The sequence below is a fragment of the Mobula birostris genome, chromosome 1 (assembly GCF_030028105.1).
Source record: "Mobula birostris isolate sMobBir1 chromosome 1, sMobBir1.hap1, whole genome shotgun sequence".
In the NCBI taxonomy this organism is placed as follows: Eukaryota; Metazoa; Chordata; class Chondrichthyes; order Myliobatiformes; family Myliobatidae; genus Mobula; species Mobula birostris.
Genome location: NC_092370.1, coordinates 227,265,889 through 227,286,150, shown reverse-complemented (window position 1 = coordinate 227,286,150; position 20,262 = coordinate 227,265,889). Strand labels below are relative to the sequence as shown.

Sequence of the window (20,262 nt, the reverse complement as noted above, 5' to 3'; positions counted from 1 at the left end):
AGTAAATACAACTGAGTAGAAAAATGGTCCATCTATGGCAATCATGAGAAGCTGAAGATAGTAGAAGATCAAAGGCACGTAATGTTGCCAAAATAAAAGCAAATGATTGGAAAATGTTCAGAATCCCACAGAGGAGAATAAGGCATTGAGAAGGAATGGAAAAGTAGAAATGAGTTTAGATGAACAAGAAGCAGTGAGAAATATTCGAAGAGATTCTCTGGATAGATAAGAGGGGAAAAGATTTGCAGGTCCCTTACAAACTGAGACAGATGTAATTATATTGGTTTGTTATTATTTCACATGTAATCAAGCTACTTAGTACAGGAGATGGAATGATGTGTTAAAGTCGTATAAGCATGTTTGTGGGGCCAATTTTGGAGTAACGTGTGCTCTTCTGGTCACCTACCTACATACAGGAAAGATATCAATAAGATTGAAAGAGTGCAGAGAAAATTATCAAAAATGTAGTAGAGTTAAGGACCTGAGTTATATGGAAGTAGGTTGAATAGGTTAGGACGTCATTCGCTGGAGCCTCTGAGAATGAAGGGAGATTTGACAGAGGTATATAAAATTATGGGGAATATAGATAGGGTAAATGCAAGCAGGCTTTATACACTGAGGATGGGTGAGACTAGAATTAGAAGTCATGGGTTAAGGGTGAGAGGTGAAATGTTTAACCAGAACATGAGGGGGAGCTTCTTCACTCTGAGGGTGGTGTGAGTGTGGGTGTAACTGGCTGCCAGTGGAAGTGGTGGATGCAGGTTCAATTTCACCATTCAAGTTAAGTGTGGAGAAGTACATGGATTGGAGGGGCGGAGGGCGATAGTCCAGATGCAGGTGAATGGGACTAAGCAAAGTAACGATTTGGTAAGGACTGGATGGGTCTGTTTCTGTGCAGTGGTGCTCTGTGACTCTATGTACTGATGTACAGTGAAAAGCTTTGTAATGCATGCCTTCTTCATTGATCATTTCATCGTAACAGTGCATTGAGGCAGTAATGACAGAATTCAAAGTATAGTTCCAGTTACAGAGGACATGGTGTGCAGATAGATAATGAGGTGCAAGGTCATGCTGAGCTAAATTATGAGGTTAAGGGTCCATCTCAGGGTACCAGTCAATGGCCTTATGACAGTGGGATGGAAGTTGTCCTTGACCCTGGTGCTATGTGCTTTCAGCCTTTCGTATCTTCTGCCCGATAGGAGGGGGTGATAAGAGAGAATGTCCAGTTTGTGTGGGTGGGATCTTTGGTTGTGTTGGCTGCTTTATTGAGGGAGCAACAAGGGTAGACAGTGTCTATGGAGTGGAGGCTGGTTTCCAATATGTTCTGAGCTGTGTCCACAATTCTGTCCATAACCACAAGAACCAGCAGAGTAGTTGCTCAGCCAAGCTGTGATGCATCTAGAAAGGATGCTTTCTATGGTGCATCGATAAAAATTGGGGCATGCCAAATTTCTTTAGCCTTAGACCATAAGACGAAGGAGCAGAATTAGAGTTGTTGGTGAGCTTCCTTGCCTGAGGCATCTATATGGATAGACCAGGACAGGTCCAGGTGATGTTGACTCCTAGAAAGTTTAAGTTCTCAACCCCTTCAAAAATTGGTGTGTAATTTGGAGGGGAACTTGCTGATAATGGGGGGGGGGGGGTCTCTTGGCACCAGATGTGTGGCGACACTTGCTCAGCACAATCCTCGCTGATTTGATTTGATGCAGGTGGCAAATCTACTATACCTTTTGATGTACATGTGACAAATAAAACTACTCTTCATCTTCAATACGTGCCAATGAGACCCAAATTCCAGAAAACTAGTGAATAAAAAAAAACTCATGTACAGAGCTGGGTGCAGATTGTCATCGAGTCTTTGAGCACTACAGCACAGCAACAGGCCCTTCAGCCCATCTACTGACCAGGTCTTCTCCTTGGTACCATCTGCCTGCACCTGGACCATAACCCTCCCACCCATATGCCTATCCAAACTTCTCTTCAACGTTGCAGTTAAACCTGCATCCACCACTTCTGGCAGTTCATTCAACACTTGCACCACTCTGAGTGAAGATGTTCCCCTTAAATATTTCACCTTTCACTCTTAATCCATGACCTCTAGTTCCAGTCACCTGTGATAAACCATAATACATAGGAGCAGAAATAGGCCATTCCATCATGTCTGATCCCGGATCCCACTCAACTCCATATACCTACCTTCTCTCCATATCCTTTGATAAAACTATCAACTTCCACTTTAAATATACCCACGGACTTGGCCTCCATTGCAGTCTGTGGCACAGCATTCCATAGATTCATTACTCTCTGGCTAAAAAAATTCTTTACCTCTTTTGTAAAAGGTCACCCCATCAATTTTGAGGCTGTGCCCTCTGGTTCTGGATGCCCCCACCATGGGAAACATCCTCTTCACAACCACCTTATCTAGGCCTTTCAACATTTGGTAGGTTTCAATGAGGTCCCCCTGTATTCTTCTAAATTCCAGTGAGTACAGGCCCAAAGCTGCCAAGCACTCCTCATACATTAACCCCTTCGTTCCTGGAATCATCCTCATGAACCTCCGGTGGACTCTCTCTAATGACAACACATCCTTTCTGAGATATGGGGCCCAAAACTGTTGACAGTACTCCAAGTGTGGCCTGACTAGTGTCTTATAAAGGCTCAGCATTACCTCCTTGCTTCTATATGGTGCAATAAAGTATATTCTACTCCCCTTGAAATAAATGCCAACATTGCACCCTTCTTTACCACAGACGCAACCTGTAAATTAACTTTCTGGAAGTCTTGCACAAGGATTCCCAAGTCCCTCTGCACCTCTGATGTTTGAACCTTCTCCATTTAGATAATAGTCTGCACTATTGTTCCTTTCACCAAAATGCATTATCATACATTTCCCAACACTGTATTCCATCTGCCACTTTTTTGCCCATTCTTCCAAATTGTTTAAGTCGTGCTGAAATTGCTTTGCTTCCTCAGCATTATCTACCTTCCATCTATCTTCGTATCATCCACAAACTTCGCCACAAAGTCATCAATTCCATTATCCAAATCATTGACAAACAATGTGAAAAGTAGCGGTCCCAATACCGACCCCTGATGACACCAGACACTGGCAGCCAACCAGAAAAGGCCCCCTTTATTCCCATTCACTGCCTCCTGCCTGTCAGCCATTCCTCTATCCATGCCAGTATCTTTCCTGTAATGCCATAGGATTTGTCTTGTTAAGCAGCCTCTTGTGCGGCACCTTATCAAATACCATCTGAAATCTCAAGAAAATGACATCCACTGCCTCTCCATTGTCCGTCTTGCTTGTTACTTCCTCGAAGAATTCTAACAGATTTGTCAGGCAAGATTTCCCTTTCCTGAAACCAAACTGACTTTGACTTATTTTGTCATTAGTCTCCAAGTACCCCGAAACCTCATCCTTGATGATAGACTCCAACACTTTCCCAACCACTGAGGTTAGGCTAACTGGCCTATAATTTATTTTCTTTTGCCTACTTCCCTTCTTAAAGAGTGGAGTGACATTTGCAATCTTCCAATCCTCTGGGACCATGCCAGAATCAAGTGATTCTTGAAAGATCATGACCAATGCATCCGTTATCTCTTCAGCAACCTCTCTCAGGGCTCTGGGATGTAGACCAGCTGGTCCAGGTGACTTATCCACTTTAAGACCTTTCAGTTTGCCGAGCACTTTTTCCTCTGTAATAGTAATGGCACTCACCCCTACTCCCTGACATTCACGGACCTCTGGCACACTGCTAGTACCTTCCACAACGAAGACTGATGTAAAATCTCCACCCTCCCCTGTTGAGGCAGACCAATAGTGGGGGAAGAAAACAGGAGGAACCACGTGAAACCTCACCCCTACCCTGACACCTCCCCGCACTCACATCATAGCCATCAACGCCGCCCCCAGCCTCTCCATCACTCATACCCCTCCACACCACCATCCTCACTTCCCTTGTACCTCTCACAGCCTCTCCCTCCGTGCCCCAACCCCCCACACACAACCTCCACCCCAAATCACCTCAATACACATCTACTTCCCTCCTCACGCCCTCTCCCCATCATCTTTCTCTCTCCCCTCTTCCTCCTCAGCGCCTTCTCCTCTCCCTTCCCCCCTCTCCCTCCTTCCCCTCCCCTCATTCCTGACCCCCTGCCGCCTTCTCCCCCTCCCCTTTCCCCCACCCCACCCCACCCCACCCCACCCACCCCTCGTCCCTCCTCTCTCCCCACTCTCTGCTCTCACAGCCAGGGCGAGGAACGGTGGGGACAGCAGCGCTGCGGCTCGCCGCCGCCTGTGTGCGGCAGGGGCTGAGACCGGGTGTGTGGAGCCGCGTCAGTTTCGAGAGGAGGAGCTCGTGTTTAATTTTATCTCCGGCGCGTAGAAGAGCGGATCAGAAAATGTTCCTGTAGTCTCCGGGAGAACTACTGGGACCACACCGAGGCAGCGGGTTCAGTCTGTAATCTCGGGAACCACTAGGAAATTCTAGGAAATCTCAGCAAGGAATTTTATAAGGAGAGACCTCGTTAACAACACCTGAGACAGCGCAGACTGTGACATAGAAGCTTCGATGCGTGGAGAGCTGAGCCTGGAGTATCCGGGCAAGTGTCTGGAAGGTGTGCGTACCCATTGCGGCTGAGAAGGTTGTGCCCTGGTCGTAGCGTAACTGGTGCCGAGATTGTCAAATTAATCTCGGAGGGAGAGCGGTTATCGCCAGCTTCGGTTTGGGTCGGCAAAATGGAGCGGTGATTTTGGCAGAGAGGGGAGCGGTGGTCAGAAGGGAAAGCTTCGTCCGGTGTCCGGGGCTGGAACCCGGGGCCCGGGACCGAGAAAAAACACAAAATGTTGGGGAGACACAGCAGGTCGGTCAGCGCCCGTGGAGAGAGAAACGAGAGTGGAGGGCTTGGGTCCATGATCTTCCGCCAGAACGGCGCGTTTGTTCGTACAGCACGGAAATAGGCCATTCGGCCCAACACTCATGTTTACTCAGATTTCCATCCAAGCTACCGACTGAGATAAGAAGAGTCAGTTCAGAATGGGGCAGTTTTAGTAATGACTGCGTTGTATTGAGGATCAACAGGACCAGGTAAACGTGGAGCCTTCAACTGCCCGGGCGAGTTAAAACATTCGGGTGAGTCTTGCTGTGCTCCGCCAGTGGCCAGGGTGATGGCTACCCGCAAGGGCTGCTTTTGCCCGAACGAGGACAATGCTCGCTTCGTGCTCCTGGCGTTGCTGATCGGCGTGTACCTGGTGTGCGGCGCCGCCGTCTTCTCGGCTATCGAGCGGGACAAGGAGCTGGAATCGCAACGCCGGTGGGCGCAGCGGAGGGAGAACTTCAGCCGGAGGTACAACATCAGCCGGCTGGAGCTCAGCGCCTTCCTGGGGCACTACGAGGAAGCCGGCATGGCCGGAGTGCGAGTGGACGAGACCCGACCCCGCTGGGACTTCGCTGGCTCCTTCTACTTTGTGGGCACCGTGGTGTCCACCATAGGTAACAAGATACTGTATCCGCCTCCCCTTCCCCAGACCCCGCTCGGTGCCGAGGGTAAACCGCAAGTAATGAACCCATACGGCCATAAGACGTAGGAGCAGAATTAGTCTATTCGGCCCGTCGCGTTTCCTTCTCCATTTCATCATGGCTGATTTAACACAAACAAGAGAAAATCTGCCGATGCTGGAAGTTCGAGCGACACACACAACATGCTGGAGGAACTCGGCAGGCCAGGCAGCATCTATGGAAAAAAAGTACAGTTGACGTTTCGGGCCAAAACGTACTTTTTTCCATAGATGCTGCCTGGCCTGCTGAGTTCCTCCAGCATGTTGTGTGTGTTGGCTGATTTAACATCCCGCTCAGCACCATTCTCCCGTCTTTTCCCACAACCTTTGACGCCTGACTAATCAAGAATCTGTCAACCTTTGCTTTAAATATACCCAGTGACTTAGCTACCACAGCCATCTGTGGCAACGACTTCCCCAGATTCATCACTCCTGCTAAAGAAATTCCTCCTCATCTCTGTTCTAAAGGGACATCCCTCTGGTCCTGGACTCCTCCTACTCTAGGAAACATCCTTTCCAGTCCACTCTATCTAGTCCTTTCAATATTGGTTAGGTTTCAAAGAGACCCCCCTCATCCTTCTAAATTCCAGCAAGTGTAGGTCTGAAACCATGATACATTAACCCTTTCATTCCCAAGATCGTTCTTGTGAACCTCCTTTGGACACTCTCCAATGTCAGTAGATCCTTTCTTCCATAAGGTACTCAAAGCTGCTCACGATATTCCAAGTGTAATGTGACCAATGCTTTATAAAGCCTCAGTGCTGGGGTGGGGTGGGGTAGTTGTGGGGAAGTTAAAGTGAAGTGAGACTGAATTCACCAAATCCCCAAACGTTCACTTCAGTGGGCGTCAATGGGAAGTGAAAGAAGCATAATCAGGTTTAGTATCGCTGACATATGTTTGAAAATATGTTGTTCTGTGTCAGCAGTGCAGTGCAATATATAAAAATACTATCAGTCGCAATAAGGAAGGAAGAGCAAGAGAGAGAGAGAAAGAAGGGAAGGTAGTGAGGCAGTGTTCATGGACCATTCAGAAATCTGATGGTGGAAGGGAAGAAACTTCCTAAAATGTTGTGTCTTGGTCTTCAAGTTCCTGTGCTTCCTTCCTCAAGGTAGTAATGAGGGGCGGTAAGGTCCTTGATGATGGATGCCACCTTCTTGAGGCCTCGCCTTTTGAAGGGAGGCTAGTGCTCATGGTGGAGCTGGCTAAGTTTACAACCCTTGGCAGCTTTTCCCAATCCTGCACACTGCCGTCTCTGTACCAGACAACGAAGCAACTCGTTAAAATCTGCCAGGGAGAAACTGTTCATTGTGAGAGGGATCTACTTGGCGTGTAGATTACTCTGTGGGAGGGGGTCTGCTGTGAGAGAAGATCTTCTCCGTGACAGGGTATCTGCTCATGATGAAGGAGATGGACTCAGAGTGAATTCTGTTCATTACAAGGAGTGTGTTGTGCTCAGAGAGAGGTTTGCTGGTGGGATCAGTGTTCAACACAGGCCCTCAAAACTGGTCAAACTTACAAACCGTGTCCACTTTACTAGGTACACCTCTACACCTGCTCAGTGATGCAACTGTCTTATCAGCCAATCAGGTGGCAGCAGCTCAATGCATAAAAGCATCCAGACATGGTCAAGAGGTTCAGTTGTTGTTCAAACCAAGAGTCAAAGTGGGGAAGAAATGTGATCTAAGTGATGATTGTTGGTGCCAGGCAGGGTGGTTTGAGTATCTCAGAAACTGCTGATCTCCTGGGGCTTTCACATGCACACAGTCTCTTGAGATTACTGAGAACGGTGCGAGAAACAAAACCATCTGGTGAGCTGCAGTTCTGTCGGTGAAAATGTCCTTGTTAATGAGAGGCATCAAAGGAGACTGGCCAGACTAGTTCAATCTGACAGGAAGGTGACAATAACTCAAATAACCATCTGCTACACAACAGCGTGTGCAGAACAGCCTCTCTGAACTTTGAAGCGGATGGACTATAGCAGCAGAAGATGTCAGTGTACCTATTAGGTGGGTCTAATAAAGTGGCCACTGAGTGTAAATTTCTACCCAATAGAATCAATATTTATTTCTGTAAACAGGTCTAAAATAACAGGATATTAATCCCATTGCTTTGTTCAAATTTGCCTACTTTCCATCAGTGACTTTAGATTCAGATTCATTTACTTATCACATGTACATAAATGAATCAGAATTGGAATTGGAGGTCGGTAATGGAATTTAGGAAACCAACACAGCACGCCCACATTGCGAGGCAGAGCAACACAGGACACAGCAAGCAACAAAACAATAACAGCAAACAAGGATGAGGGGTAGTTACAGGGCAGGGGTAATGGAATGGCGGGGTAGGAACTTGAGTCTGCAATCGAATGTCAGCGATCCCCAAAGTCATACTGCAAGCGCTGACAAGACCAGCGATCCTCAGTCATAGACCAGTTCTAGGCTGGAGGTTTGTATAGGTGATGAGTCCCGGGTATGGGCAGGAATCACGAGGACCGGTGGTCTCCTAGGTCACTGGGGTAGGAGATCCATCATCGCTGTCAGTAAAGCACTTAGGGTCCTGAGAGGATTAGCCTTGAGCTGAAGTCACCGTTCCTTTCTACCTAGCACCTGGAGCACACAGTGTACAACTGTCACATGCTGGCCTGCCCCATACCTTCAAACTCAGAAGATCTATTTCTGTTCCATTTGAACGTTACAAATCTGGACTAGAGAGAGTTGAAGTATGAAAGAAAGACCATGAACTTCTATCAGATCTTCTCTGAGCTGGGGACACCTGAAAGTTTTTTGCATTTAATGGGCCGGGACATGTTGGACTTTTCACCTTTGTTACCTATCCAGACATCTCTTAAACGTTGAAATTGAGCTTACATGCATCATTGCGCATTCAGCTCTTTCCACTCTCTCACAATATTCTGAGTGAAGAAGTTTCCCCTTATGTTCACAGTAAGCTTTTCACCTTTCACCCTTAACCCATAACCTCTAGTTGCCCCACCCAACCTCAGTGGAAAAAAAGCCTTCTTGCATTTACCCTATCTATACCCCTTATAATTAAGTATAACTCTATCAAATCTCCCCTCAGTCCTAAGCTATTCAATTATTCCTTGTAATTCAGGTCCAGACCCAGCAACATCCTTGTAAGTTTTCTCGCTACTCTTTCAACCTCATTAGCATCTTTCCCGTGGGAAGGTGACCAAAGCTGCACTGAATACTCCAAATTAGGCCTTAATGATGTCTTATTGAACAACTTCAACATACTCAGTACTTTGATTTATGAAGGCCAATGTGCCGAAAGCTTTCTTTAAGACCCCATCAATCTGTGGTGCCACTTTCAATGAATTATGGACCTGTATTCACAGATCCCTGTGTCCAAGCACACTCCTCAGTGCCCGACCGTTCACTGTGTAAGACCTACCCTGGTCGGCCCTACTGAAGTACAACACCTCATATTTGTCTGTATTAAATTCCATCTGCCATTTTTCAGCCCATTTTCCCAGCTGGTCCAGATCCTGCTGCAAGCCATGATAGTCTTCCTCGCTGTCCACTACAGTCCCACTTCGGTGTTATCTGAAAATTTGCTTATCCAGTTAACCACATTAGCATCCAGTTTAATGATATAGGTGACAAAAAACAATGGGCCCATCACCAATCCTTGTGGCACTCCACTAGTCACAGGCCTCTAGTCAGAGGGGCATCCATCTACAACCACTCTCTGTCTTCTCTCACAAAGCAAACGTCTAGTCCAAATTACTACCTCATTTTGAATGCCGAATGACTGAACTTTCTTGAGCAACCTTCCATGCAGTACCTTGTCAAATGCTTTGCTAAAATCATGTAGACAACATCCTCTGCCTTGCCTTCATCAACTTTCCTGGTAACTTCCTTGAAAAGGTATAAGATTGGTTAGACACGACCTACTACACACAAGGCCATGCTGACTATCCTTAATCACTCTGTGTCTATCCATGCTTGCATCTTCCAAATCTTCATTTTCATTGTAACATTCAAGATGGTTGTCGATAGCTTTAAATTCTTTGTAGTTCCTAACTTGTAGAAGAAGTGAAATTGTTTCATTTTCACTCCCGGCCACTTCTGGCATCTCCAAACCTGAATGCTTGAAACCACAGTGAGCAAAGCAGTTTTGAATTGTCTTACTGCTTATTTTTCACCACCTATCTGTGACAAGAATCGCTGCTTTTTGAACACAAGCGCACATATGACGCTATTTAAAATCTGTATGCTCTAAGCAAGTTGTAGTGTCTAACAGCCACATGATGTGCATAGGAATGACGCTAGTTAGGAAGTGTTTGGCAGCACTCTCTGTTCCAACTAAGTGGCACAGCGTCCCAAATAAACAAAGTGAATCCCAACTATTTCCTCACCCTGGTTAACTGATCAACTGGAATCCACTGTACAATAGAATCAATCAAAAGCTGCACACAAATAAAGACACTGCTTTACGTTGACTGTTTTACTGAGGCAGTGAGAAGATTAGACATAGAAGGGAGGCTGGTTCCCATGATGTGCAAAGCTGTGAACAAAACTCTGCATTTTCTTGCCCTCTCTGTCAGAGCAATTGCCATACCAAGCAGTGATATCTCTGGATCAGACGCTTTCCGTGGTGCACCTACAAACTTTTGTAAGCTATGTTTCCTTTGCAATCTGGGAACGATAGCCATCAATTTAAACACAGCAGGAGGGAAGTGGTTAATGAACGTTTATAGAAATAGTATTGATTGTAGCACTTGTGCAGGTAGTAATTGAAATTTTCTGTCTTGGATTCCTGTGTTGAACAACTGCACGACCACGTTCGTACAAGGTTCCACATGTTTACTGGGAGAGTGGGCTGCGTTCATCCCTCCACCTGCTCCAGAGCCTGAGGAGAACTTTACTTTCATTGATCTGGGATTTGTTCCATTCCAAAAGACCAATGGGCCTTGGTTTAGCATCCCAGGGGAAAGGCAGACCCACAACTTGCTGGCAGACACCAGAGTTGCCTAGCCACAGCTGAGCAGATCCCATTGACTGAGAGGATCCCACCCCTGAACAGTTCTCACCCACTGAGCAGATCCCATTGACTGAGAAGATCCCATCCCTGAACTGACTGAGCAGGTCCCACCCAGAGAGCAGATCCCACACACTCGGGTGGATCCCACAACAGATCCACGCCAAGCAGATCAGACAGTGAATTGATTGCAGTCATTGGGAAGATTTCACTGAGCAGATCCCAGCCACAGAGATGAACTTACAGAGCAGACCCCAGTGACGGAGCTGATTTTACAGAGCAGATCACACTCCCTTTCAGAAATCTCTCCAGCACACTGAAGCACCCCTGTATTGTGTAGACAATCTGTGACCTGCAGAGCTACAGACCCAGCACTGGAAGGAGCACCCTCTTAGCCAGTACTATTCAAAAGCCCATAGCCTCGTTGTACACTGCAATTTTCTATGATTCTGATCAATAATCCTAATATAAGGTACTTCTTTAAGATTAATAGGGAATTAAATTTGTTTACCTTTGTTCCAATTCTTCTGTATTTTAACCCCGTTGGCTGCATTTAGTTGTAATTTGTCATAAATAAAGATTCGCCACCTCATTCTGCACTGGCTGAATTTTGTTTCACCCCTTTTACTTACATACCCTTGCATGCAATGAAATTAACCGCATCTCATTTCATGTGGGGAAACAATATTACTTAAATTGTTTTATAAAGTATTTTTAAATGGATTACATGTTAACTCAAAAATAATCAAGAACAGGATGTAGAACCTTTAGGGAGGTGCAGAGGAGATTTATCAGGATACTGCCTGGACGAGAGAACATTTCTTATGAAGATAGGTTGAGCAAACTAGGGCTTTTCTCTTTGGAGCAGAGGAAGATGAGAGGCAACTTGGTAGAGGTGTACAGGATGATAAGAGACAGCCAGATAGTTTTCTCCAGGGTTGAAATGGCTAAAGTGAGGGGGCATGATTTTGAGGTGATTGGAGGAAAGTATAAAGGGATATCAGGTAAGCTTTTTGCACAGAATGGTTGGTGAATGGAACACCTTGCCAGGTTTGGTGGAAGATTCAGATGCAGTAGGGACATCTAAGAAACTCTTAGATAGACGTGGATGGTAGAAACATGGAGGGCTATGTAGAAGGGAAGGATTAGATTGATCTTAGAGTAGGTTAAAAGGTTGGCACATAATTGTGGGCCAAAAGGCCTGTATTGTGCTGTACTCTTCTATGTTCTAGTTCCCTACTTCAAGAAGGGTTGGATCTAAAGCTATGATGTCTTATAAAGCTCCTGTGTGTGAGTAGGTACACTCCTCTACACCCTCTCTAGGATTGCCACTCTACTTGTCCCAGAACTTGAAGATAAAAGAGTATGCAGTTTAAGTTCCAAAGAGACTGAGCCCACATGTGTGGATCATTAACATAAAGCATCTCAGTACAGCACAATATAGGCCCTTTGGCCAAGGATGCTGTGTCAACTCCTTAACCTACTCTAAGATCAATCTAACCCTTCTGTCCATTTTACTGTCATCCATGTGCCTATCTACGAGTTTCTGAAATTTCCCTAATGTATCTGCCTCTATTTACCTGTATTCCACACATCCTCCACTCTCTGTGTTAAAAAAAAATCTACATCTGACATGTCCCTATACTTTCCTCCAATCCCTTTAAAATATCTCCCCTCATATTTGTCATTTTTGCCCTGGGAAAAGCTGTTGGCTATCCACTCTTATCTATGTCTCTTATTATCTTCTACAGCTCTATCAAATCACTTCTCATTCTCTGTCACTCCAAAGAGAAAAGCCCAAGCTCATTCAGTCTAGCCTAATAAATCGTGCTGTCCAATCCAGGCAGCGTCCCGGTCGATTTCCTCTGCACCTTCCTGAAAGCTTCCCCATTCTTCCCATAATGAGACGACCAGAGTGAAATAATACTCCAGGTGTGGCCTAAGCAGAGTTTCAGTGTCAATACAGAAACAGGCACTTTAGCTCAATATGTCCATGCTGAGCAAGGTGCCCAACTAAGCTAGTCGCGTCTGCCACATGCGGTCCATATCCTCTTACCTACACACGTACTTACCTAAATGTCTTTTAAATATTGTTATTGTTCCTGCCCCGACCAATTCTTCTGGCTGCCCATCTCATATACACACCACCCTCTGAAGATGCTGCTGCTTAGGTTTCTTTTAAGTTCAAGTTCAAATTTATTGTCATCCAACCATACTGTTCACGTGTATACAGCTAAAGGAAACAACAAGGTGCATCGGGTGCACAGAACATACAAAACATACGCCACATAAAGTAATATTAACAGATAACTTAAAACATTCTGTAGATGTATAAGTAGAGTAAAAGTGCATATATGACATGTAGTTAAATATATAACAGTGTAATGCTACTGGTGCTGTCATAAATTGTGTGTACTGGGTGCCTGGGGGAAGCCTAACAGTCCTGTTCTTATTCGGAGGTGCCTTCTGCCTGATGGTAGTGGGGCCAAAGAGATTTGTGTGGGATCAATGGTGAGGACTCTGCGAGCATACGTGTCTGATATATGGTTTAGATCTTTTCCCTCTCACCTTGAATCTCTGCCCTCGAGGTACCCTTTCTCTGGGACAAAGACTGTGTGCGCACTCACCCTATCTATACCCCTTGTGATTTAAGGTATATGCAGAGCCTCCTACGTCCTAAGGAATACAGTCCTAGCCGGCCCACTTAGAGATACAGCTTGGTAATAGGCCATTCTGGCCAATGGCACTGTGCTGGCAGGTGACCAATTAACCCTCCTAACCCCACGTCTTTGGAATGTGGGAGGAAACCAAAGCACCCGCACTGGGGGAACCCACACAGTCGTGGTGAGAATATACAAGGTCCTTACAAACAGCGGTGAGAATGGAACCGGATCGCTGGTGGTGTAATACTGTCACGTTAGCTGCGATGCTGCCAAGCCATCCCTCAGTAATTCAGGCTCCCAACATCTTTGTAAATCGTCCTTGCTCTTTCCTGCAGCAGGTTGGACAGAACGGTACAGAATTCCGTAGAGTTGGACGAGAACGCAAAATAATCAGCCATATGCAGCTGTTCAGTTATTCAAACTGAAGTAACTTGTAGACTTACATACCTAGGCTTTGAAATGGTGGTCACATGCATGAGAAAATCTGCTGGTGCTGGGAACCCAAAGCAGCACGCACAAAATGCTGGAGGAACTTAGCAGGTCAGGAGGGTCTCGGCCCGAAATGCCGACTGTTTACTCTTTCGCATAAATGCTGCCTGGCCTGCTGAGTTCCTCCAGCGTGTTGTGTGTGAAACGGTGGAGGACTGGAAAAACGGGATGAAGTTTGTTTGTTTGCACCACTGGGTCTTCTTGGGCTCTCAGCACAGGACATCTGTCGCTCTGACTCTAGTAAGCTTAAAGTTGGCAGGATCTCCAATTCTACTGTTTATCTTGTTCAATTAGTTTACATTACTTTCATGTTTTAAATTATTTCTGATTTCTGCCAGGGGAGGTGGTGGAAGCAGATAAGATAGCAACAGTTAGGGTGTTAAGGTAACATTGCGGTTAGCGTCACGCTATTCAGTGCGACGGGGAGAACGCACAAACACCTTACTGAGAGCGGCAGGAATTAAACCCCAATCACTGGCACTGAAAGAGTTACATTAGCCGCAATGCTACTGTGTTCCGTTATCTGCAGTTTTTTGAATGATCATTTCTAGGAATAATGTAATTGCACTGGGGAGGATGTGCAGGAATGATTTCTGAGGGTGGTGCCACATTCATATACTCATACAACTTAGAAGTAGGCCACTCAGCCCTTTGAGTCTGTGCTGACTCACTGAGGAATCCCATCAGGGAAATTCCCTTTCATTTCCTATAAACTATTCTCTCTCGTTCTCATCTTTTCCCTGATTTCCCTACCAGGACTGCAAAGTTGAATCAGACATGAAGGATTGGATGGGGTGAGGCTGTTTTCTTTGGGACAGAGCAGGCCACGAAGACACCTACTTGAGGTGTATAAAGGGCCCAGGCAGGATAAATTGAAAGAATGCTTCCCTTCACAGAGGGATTAAAAACCAGGGAGCAAAGATGTGAAGTATTTGGAAGGAGAAAAGCAAATGACGAAATATCTTTTCTTGTAGAGGGTGATGGGATGTGGAGCTCAGTGTCTGAAAGTGTGTTGGAGGTAGAATCCCTCTTCACATCTTGAAGAGCAGTGACCTGCAGGGCTATGGATTTTGTGGCTAGTGGGCTAGGACCGGCTACCTGGCACAGACACAATGAGCCAAGTAACCTCTTCCCATGCCATAAATTTACTGTTGAGTTTCTGTCTCTGTAGAGAACATATAACAGTACAGTACAGGCCCTTCAATCCACAATGTTATGCTGACCTGTTAACCTACTCTAATATAGATCTTGCCCTTCCCTCCCACATAGCCCTCCATTTTCTTTCATCCATCTGCCTATTCAAGAATCTCTTAAATAATTTGTCACTAATGTATCTGTCTCTACCATTACATTCCACACACTTGGTAGCACGTTCCACACGCTCACCACTCTCTCTGTAAAATACCATCACATTCCACACATCTCGGCCAGCTGTGGCATAGTGGCATCAGCGCCGGACTTTGGGGCGGAGGGTCCCGAGTTCAAATCCAGCCAGCTCCCGTGCACACTTTCCATCAGTGCTGGGTTGAGCGTCGAGCTAGCAACTCGACCTTGTAAAAAAGAAATTGCCTGCTACAGAAACATCAACAGCAAAAGGTTGATGGCCTATGCTCTTTTGTGAGTTTAAAAACAATTTCTCTTTCTCCACACACCTGGTGGCATATTTCTGTGCACTCACCACTCTCTGTGTAAAATACCTGTTGTGTATTCAATATTTCAGTCCTATTGTAAATATTTTGTTTGATGCAGGTTATCTGTAAAAGTACGTAAATGGCATACGTCATGATACCACCACGTCATACATATGCATCTCGCTTAAAGTAAAAATAAAATTAAGGCCTGTTCACCTGGGCTTCAGTCTTTTCCTTGCAACTACTTGGAGTTACAAATCATCACAGTGACAATAAGGAAGTTTTAAATGAACCCAAGACAACTACGCACCTTGTTGAAGCGCAGTGAGGCGTTTGAGTTTTTAAAACAGCAGTGAGAAACAATCGAGCAAAAAGAAACAACATAACACACGCTTCTTTGGAAAAGGACAGGAATGGTCGGGTTTTTAAAAAAGCAGAAAACTGATGAGTTTGCGGGTTCATAAACTGTAGTTACTGGGTGATAATAATCATAAATTTTAAAAAAGCAGAAATGGCTGCTGACATCAGAAAGATGGATGTGTTTGAATAGCTCATGTATACTGAGCTAATTGAGTAGTATTTTGAAGCAATTGAAATAGCCAATGAAAAACAAGTGCCAGTTTTGCTGAGTGCATTGGGTAGAAAAGCCTACAGTTTTCTTAGAATTTTAACTGCTCCAACCAAACCAGCTGGAAAGAGCTTTGTTGCTATTGTGAAAGTAATGTGGGAACATTTAGAAATTAAACCACTGTTGATCAGAGAAGACTTTAGGTTTCATAACTGGGATCAAAAGGAAATGGCTGACTTGAAGAGATTGAGCGTTGTCAGTTCAGTGATTAACTTAATGATTCTCTGAGAGATCATTTAGTTTGTGGAATCTTACAAAAAAGCATTCAAAAATAGCTCCTCACTGAAGTACAACTTAGATTTAAAAGAGTAGTTGTAATTGCCGTATGAATAGAAACAGCAGACAGAGAAGCAATTAAGTTGCAGTCAGGAATTAAAGTGAGCATGTATAAGATTGCAATGTCTAAACAGAAACCAGCCTAGCCAAACGTGCGTTGCCATCGTGGCAAAGGCTCACATACACCAGACCAATGCAGATCTTTGTGTGTCTTCTACAAAATGGGTCACATGCAAAGAGCATATCAAGCAGACAAAAATCAATGGACTGCACAGGGGAAGAGAAAAAGATAAAGTGTCAAGTTTCAGTTTCCAAATGAGCATTAATCTGCATGTTGCAGATGAAAAAAAAATGATAATGATGAGAGTGATACAGGATTGGGTAGCCTGGAGTTTTACAACGTGAAGACTATCAGTAGACAATCAATATGGCTTACACCAGAAGTGAATGACAAATTAATTAAAATGGAGTTGGACAGTTATTCCACAAAATGAGTTTGAACGACATTTCAAAAATACTAAACTGAAGCCTACAAATACCCAGCTAAGAACTTATACTGGAGAAAAGATTACCCCTGTGAGAAGAGCATTTGTAACAGTGAAATGCAACAACCAACAAGCCACATTGTGTTGTATGTGGTAAAAACAGGAGGGCCAGTATTGTGGGGCTGTGATTGGCGGGACAACTACATATTGATTGGAGATCCACAACCCCTGTAATAGGGTCAACTGAAAGTGGATTAAGAAAGGTACTGGATGATGCCACACCTTCAGACTTGTATACATCGGGCCTTCAAACACCCATCTCTGGCCAGGACAAATATCAGGACTCTGCATCTGGATTTGCTGACTTTGGTCTTTGACATTTGGATTTCTACCTGAAGCATTCTCCTGCACTTCTGGGTATAAAGTCCTAACTATTCAATCTTTCCCTGTAACTCAGTTCCTCAAGTCCCAGCAACACCTTGTCAATTTTCTCCACACACTTTTAAGCCAGTTGATATCTTTCCTGAAAGTAGGTGACCAGATTGCCACACAATCTATGCCCCTCATGGTTTTATACACCCTGCATAAAGTCAACCCCTCATTTTCCTATGTTCCAATCTCTTATTGGTCCTCACCATCGAGCAGACAAAGCAGGAAAATTACGAAGGTCAAATTTAATGTGTTTGTGGTATTTATTTACTCGATTTTCAGTCTTTGTTTGGACTTGTGATGCCAAAAACTGGATTTTTAGACACGCTATCACTTATCATTTACTTTAAGAAGACACAATTGTCTGCCTAGACACTTGGAATTCTCAGTACCCCTGGGTCAAACACAGTCAGGATGGGTTAGAAGTGAACCATTAAAATAACAGAGGCCATTTGGTCCAAAAGTTTCCAGATGTTCCTTTCCTTCTATTTATTTACCTCAGCTGTAAATACTTTGAATATTCACTTATGTAAATTCCTCCACAAAAACTTTGCCTTTGGTCCATGTCATGCCAGGATCAGAATCAGGTTTATCTGTCTATCTATTTATTTACTTAGAGATACATTTAAAGGATGTTCAGACAAATACATGGATAGGAAATATTTGGAGGGATATGGGCCAAACTCAGACAAATGGGAATCAGAATCAGGTTTATGTCATGAAATGTGTCATTTTGTGGCAGTCGTACAGTGCAATTTATAAAAAATTATTATAGGTTGCGAGAAAGTGAACGCTCACAAGGTGACAAGTCCCAATGGAGTATCTGGTAGGGCTCTAAAAACCTGGGCCAACCAATTGGTGGCTGTGGTCAAAGACATTTTCAATCTCATTGCTTCAGTCAGAAGTTCCCACCTGCTTCAAAAGGGCAACAATCTTACCAGTGCCCAAGAAGAGCTGGGTGAGCTGCCTTAGCGACTGTCGTCCAGTAGCACTCGTGTTTGCAGTGATGAAGCACTTTGAGACGTTGGTTATGGCTAGAATTAACTGCTGCCTCAGCAAGGACCTGGACTCACTGAAATTTGCCTATTACACAATAAGTCTACGGCAGATGTGATCTTGATGCTTCTTCACCTGGCCTTGGATCACCTGGACAATAGTAATATCTACATTGGGATGCTGTTTAATGACTGCAGCTCAGTGTTCAGCACCATCATTCCTACAGTTCTGATTGAAAAGCTAAAGAAACTGAGCATCTGCAACTAGATCCACAACTTTATAAACGGAAGACCACAATCTGTGTGGATCTTAAATAACATCTCCAGCTCCAGTTTGTAGAATCTCAGATGGAGATGAGAGGGCGTACAGGAGTGAGATATACCAGCTAGTTGAGTGGTGTCGCAGCAACAACCTTACACCCACTGTCAGTAAGACCAAAGAGCTGATTGTGGACTTCAGGACGGGTAAAATGAGGGAACACACAAACTAGTCTTCATAGAAGGATCAGAAGTGGAGAGAGTGAGCAATTTCAAGTTCCTGGGTGTCAAGATCCCTGAGGATCTAACCTGGTCCTAACAAAATGAAGGTAAGACAGCAGCTATATTTCATTAAGAGTTTGAAGAGATTTGGTTTGTCATCTAAATCACTCAAAAACTTCTATAGACGTACCATGGAGAGGGTTCTAACAGGCCACCTCACTGGCTGGTAGGGGGGGGCTACTGCGTAAGGCCAAAAGAAGCTACAGGAAGTTGTAAAATTAGTCAGCTTCATCTTTGGTACCAGCCTCCATAATATCCAAGACATCTTCAAGGAGTGGTATCTCAACACGGTGATGTCCATTATTAAGGACCCCCAGCACCCAGGGCATGCCTTCTTCTCATTGTTACCATCAGGTAGGAGATACAGAAGCCTGAAGACACTCAGCAATTCAGGAACAGCTTCTGCCCTTCTGCCATATGATTCCTAAATAGACATTGAACCCATGAATACTTTTTAAAAATATATATTATTTCTGTTCAATTCACATATATGTACTTACTGTAATTGATTGTTAGATTCATTTATTTTTTTCTATATATTATGGGTTATTATATTGAAGTGTTGCTGCTAAGTTAACAAATTTCACGATATGTGCCAATGTTAATAAACCTGATTCTGAAGAAATAGAACATAAATAGTGCAAAAAGAGAGCAAAATAGTGTTTATGAGTTCATGGACCGTTCAGAAATCTGATGGAAGATAGGAGGAAGCTGTTCCTAAGACACTGAGTGTGCACCTGCAAACTTCTGTACTTCCTCTCAAATTAAATCAAGTTTAATTATCATTCAAGCCATACATAGATACAGCTGAATGAGACAGTGTTCCTCTGGGGCCAAGGTACAAAACATTCAAAATAGCAAGCAAACGTTCGGAAAGAGTGAGTAACAAAATTCAAAATATCAAGTGCAGTAGCATATTCACTCGAGGAAAACAAGTTTGCAAAAGTTTGGGCACCGCTGGTCAAAATTTCTGTTACTGTGAATGGTTAAGTGAATAGAAGATGAACTGATCTCCAAAAGTCATAAAGTTAAAGATGAAACATTCTTTTCAACATTTTAAGCAAGATTAGTGTATTATTTTTGTTTTGTATAATTTTAGAGTGGAAAAAAAGGAAAGGAGCACCATGCAAAAGTTTGGGCACCTCAAAGGATCTGAGCTCTCAGATAACTTTTACCAAGGTCTCAGACCTTAATTAGCTTGTTGGGGCTATGGCTTGTTCACAGTCATCGTTGGGAAAGGCCAGGAGATGCAAATTTCAAAGCTTTATAAATACCCTGACTCCTCAAACCTTGTCCCAACAATCAGCAGCCATGGGCTCCTCTAAGCAGCTGCCTAGCACTCTGAAAATTAAAACAAATGATGCCCACAGAACAGGAGAAGGCTTTAAGAAGATAGCAAAGCGTTTTCAGGTAGCTGTTTCCTCAGTTCGTAATGTAATTGAGAAATGGCAGTTAGCAGGAACGGTGGAGGTCAAGTTGAGGTCTGGAAGACCAAGAAAACTTCCCCAGAGAACTGCTCGTAGGATTGCTAGAAAGGCAAATCAAAACCCTTGTTTGACTGCAA

General features: G+C 44.3%; 1 protein-coding gene across 1 annotated transcript in view; it reads left to right on the top strand.

Moving 5' to 3' along the window:
* Nucleotides 1–4,390: 4,390 nt before the first annotated feature.
* kcnk13a (potassium channel, subfamily K, member 13a) overlaps nt 4,391–20,262 on the top strand; it is a 37,754-nt gene continuing 21,882 nt past the window's right edge. The window contains exon 1 of the mRNA XM_072240159.1: nt 4,391–5,495. Within this exon, the coding sequence (XP_072096260.1) occupies nt 5,171–5,495 (325 nt within the window). The 5' untranslated portion in view covers nt 4,391–5,170. The remainder of the gene's footprint in view (nt 5,496–20,262) is intronic.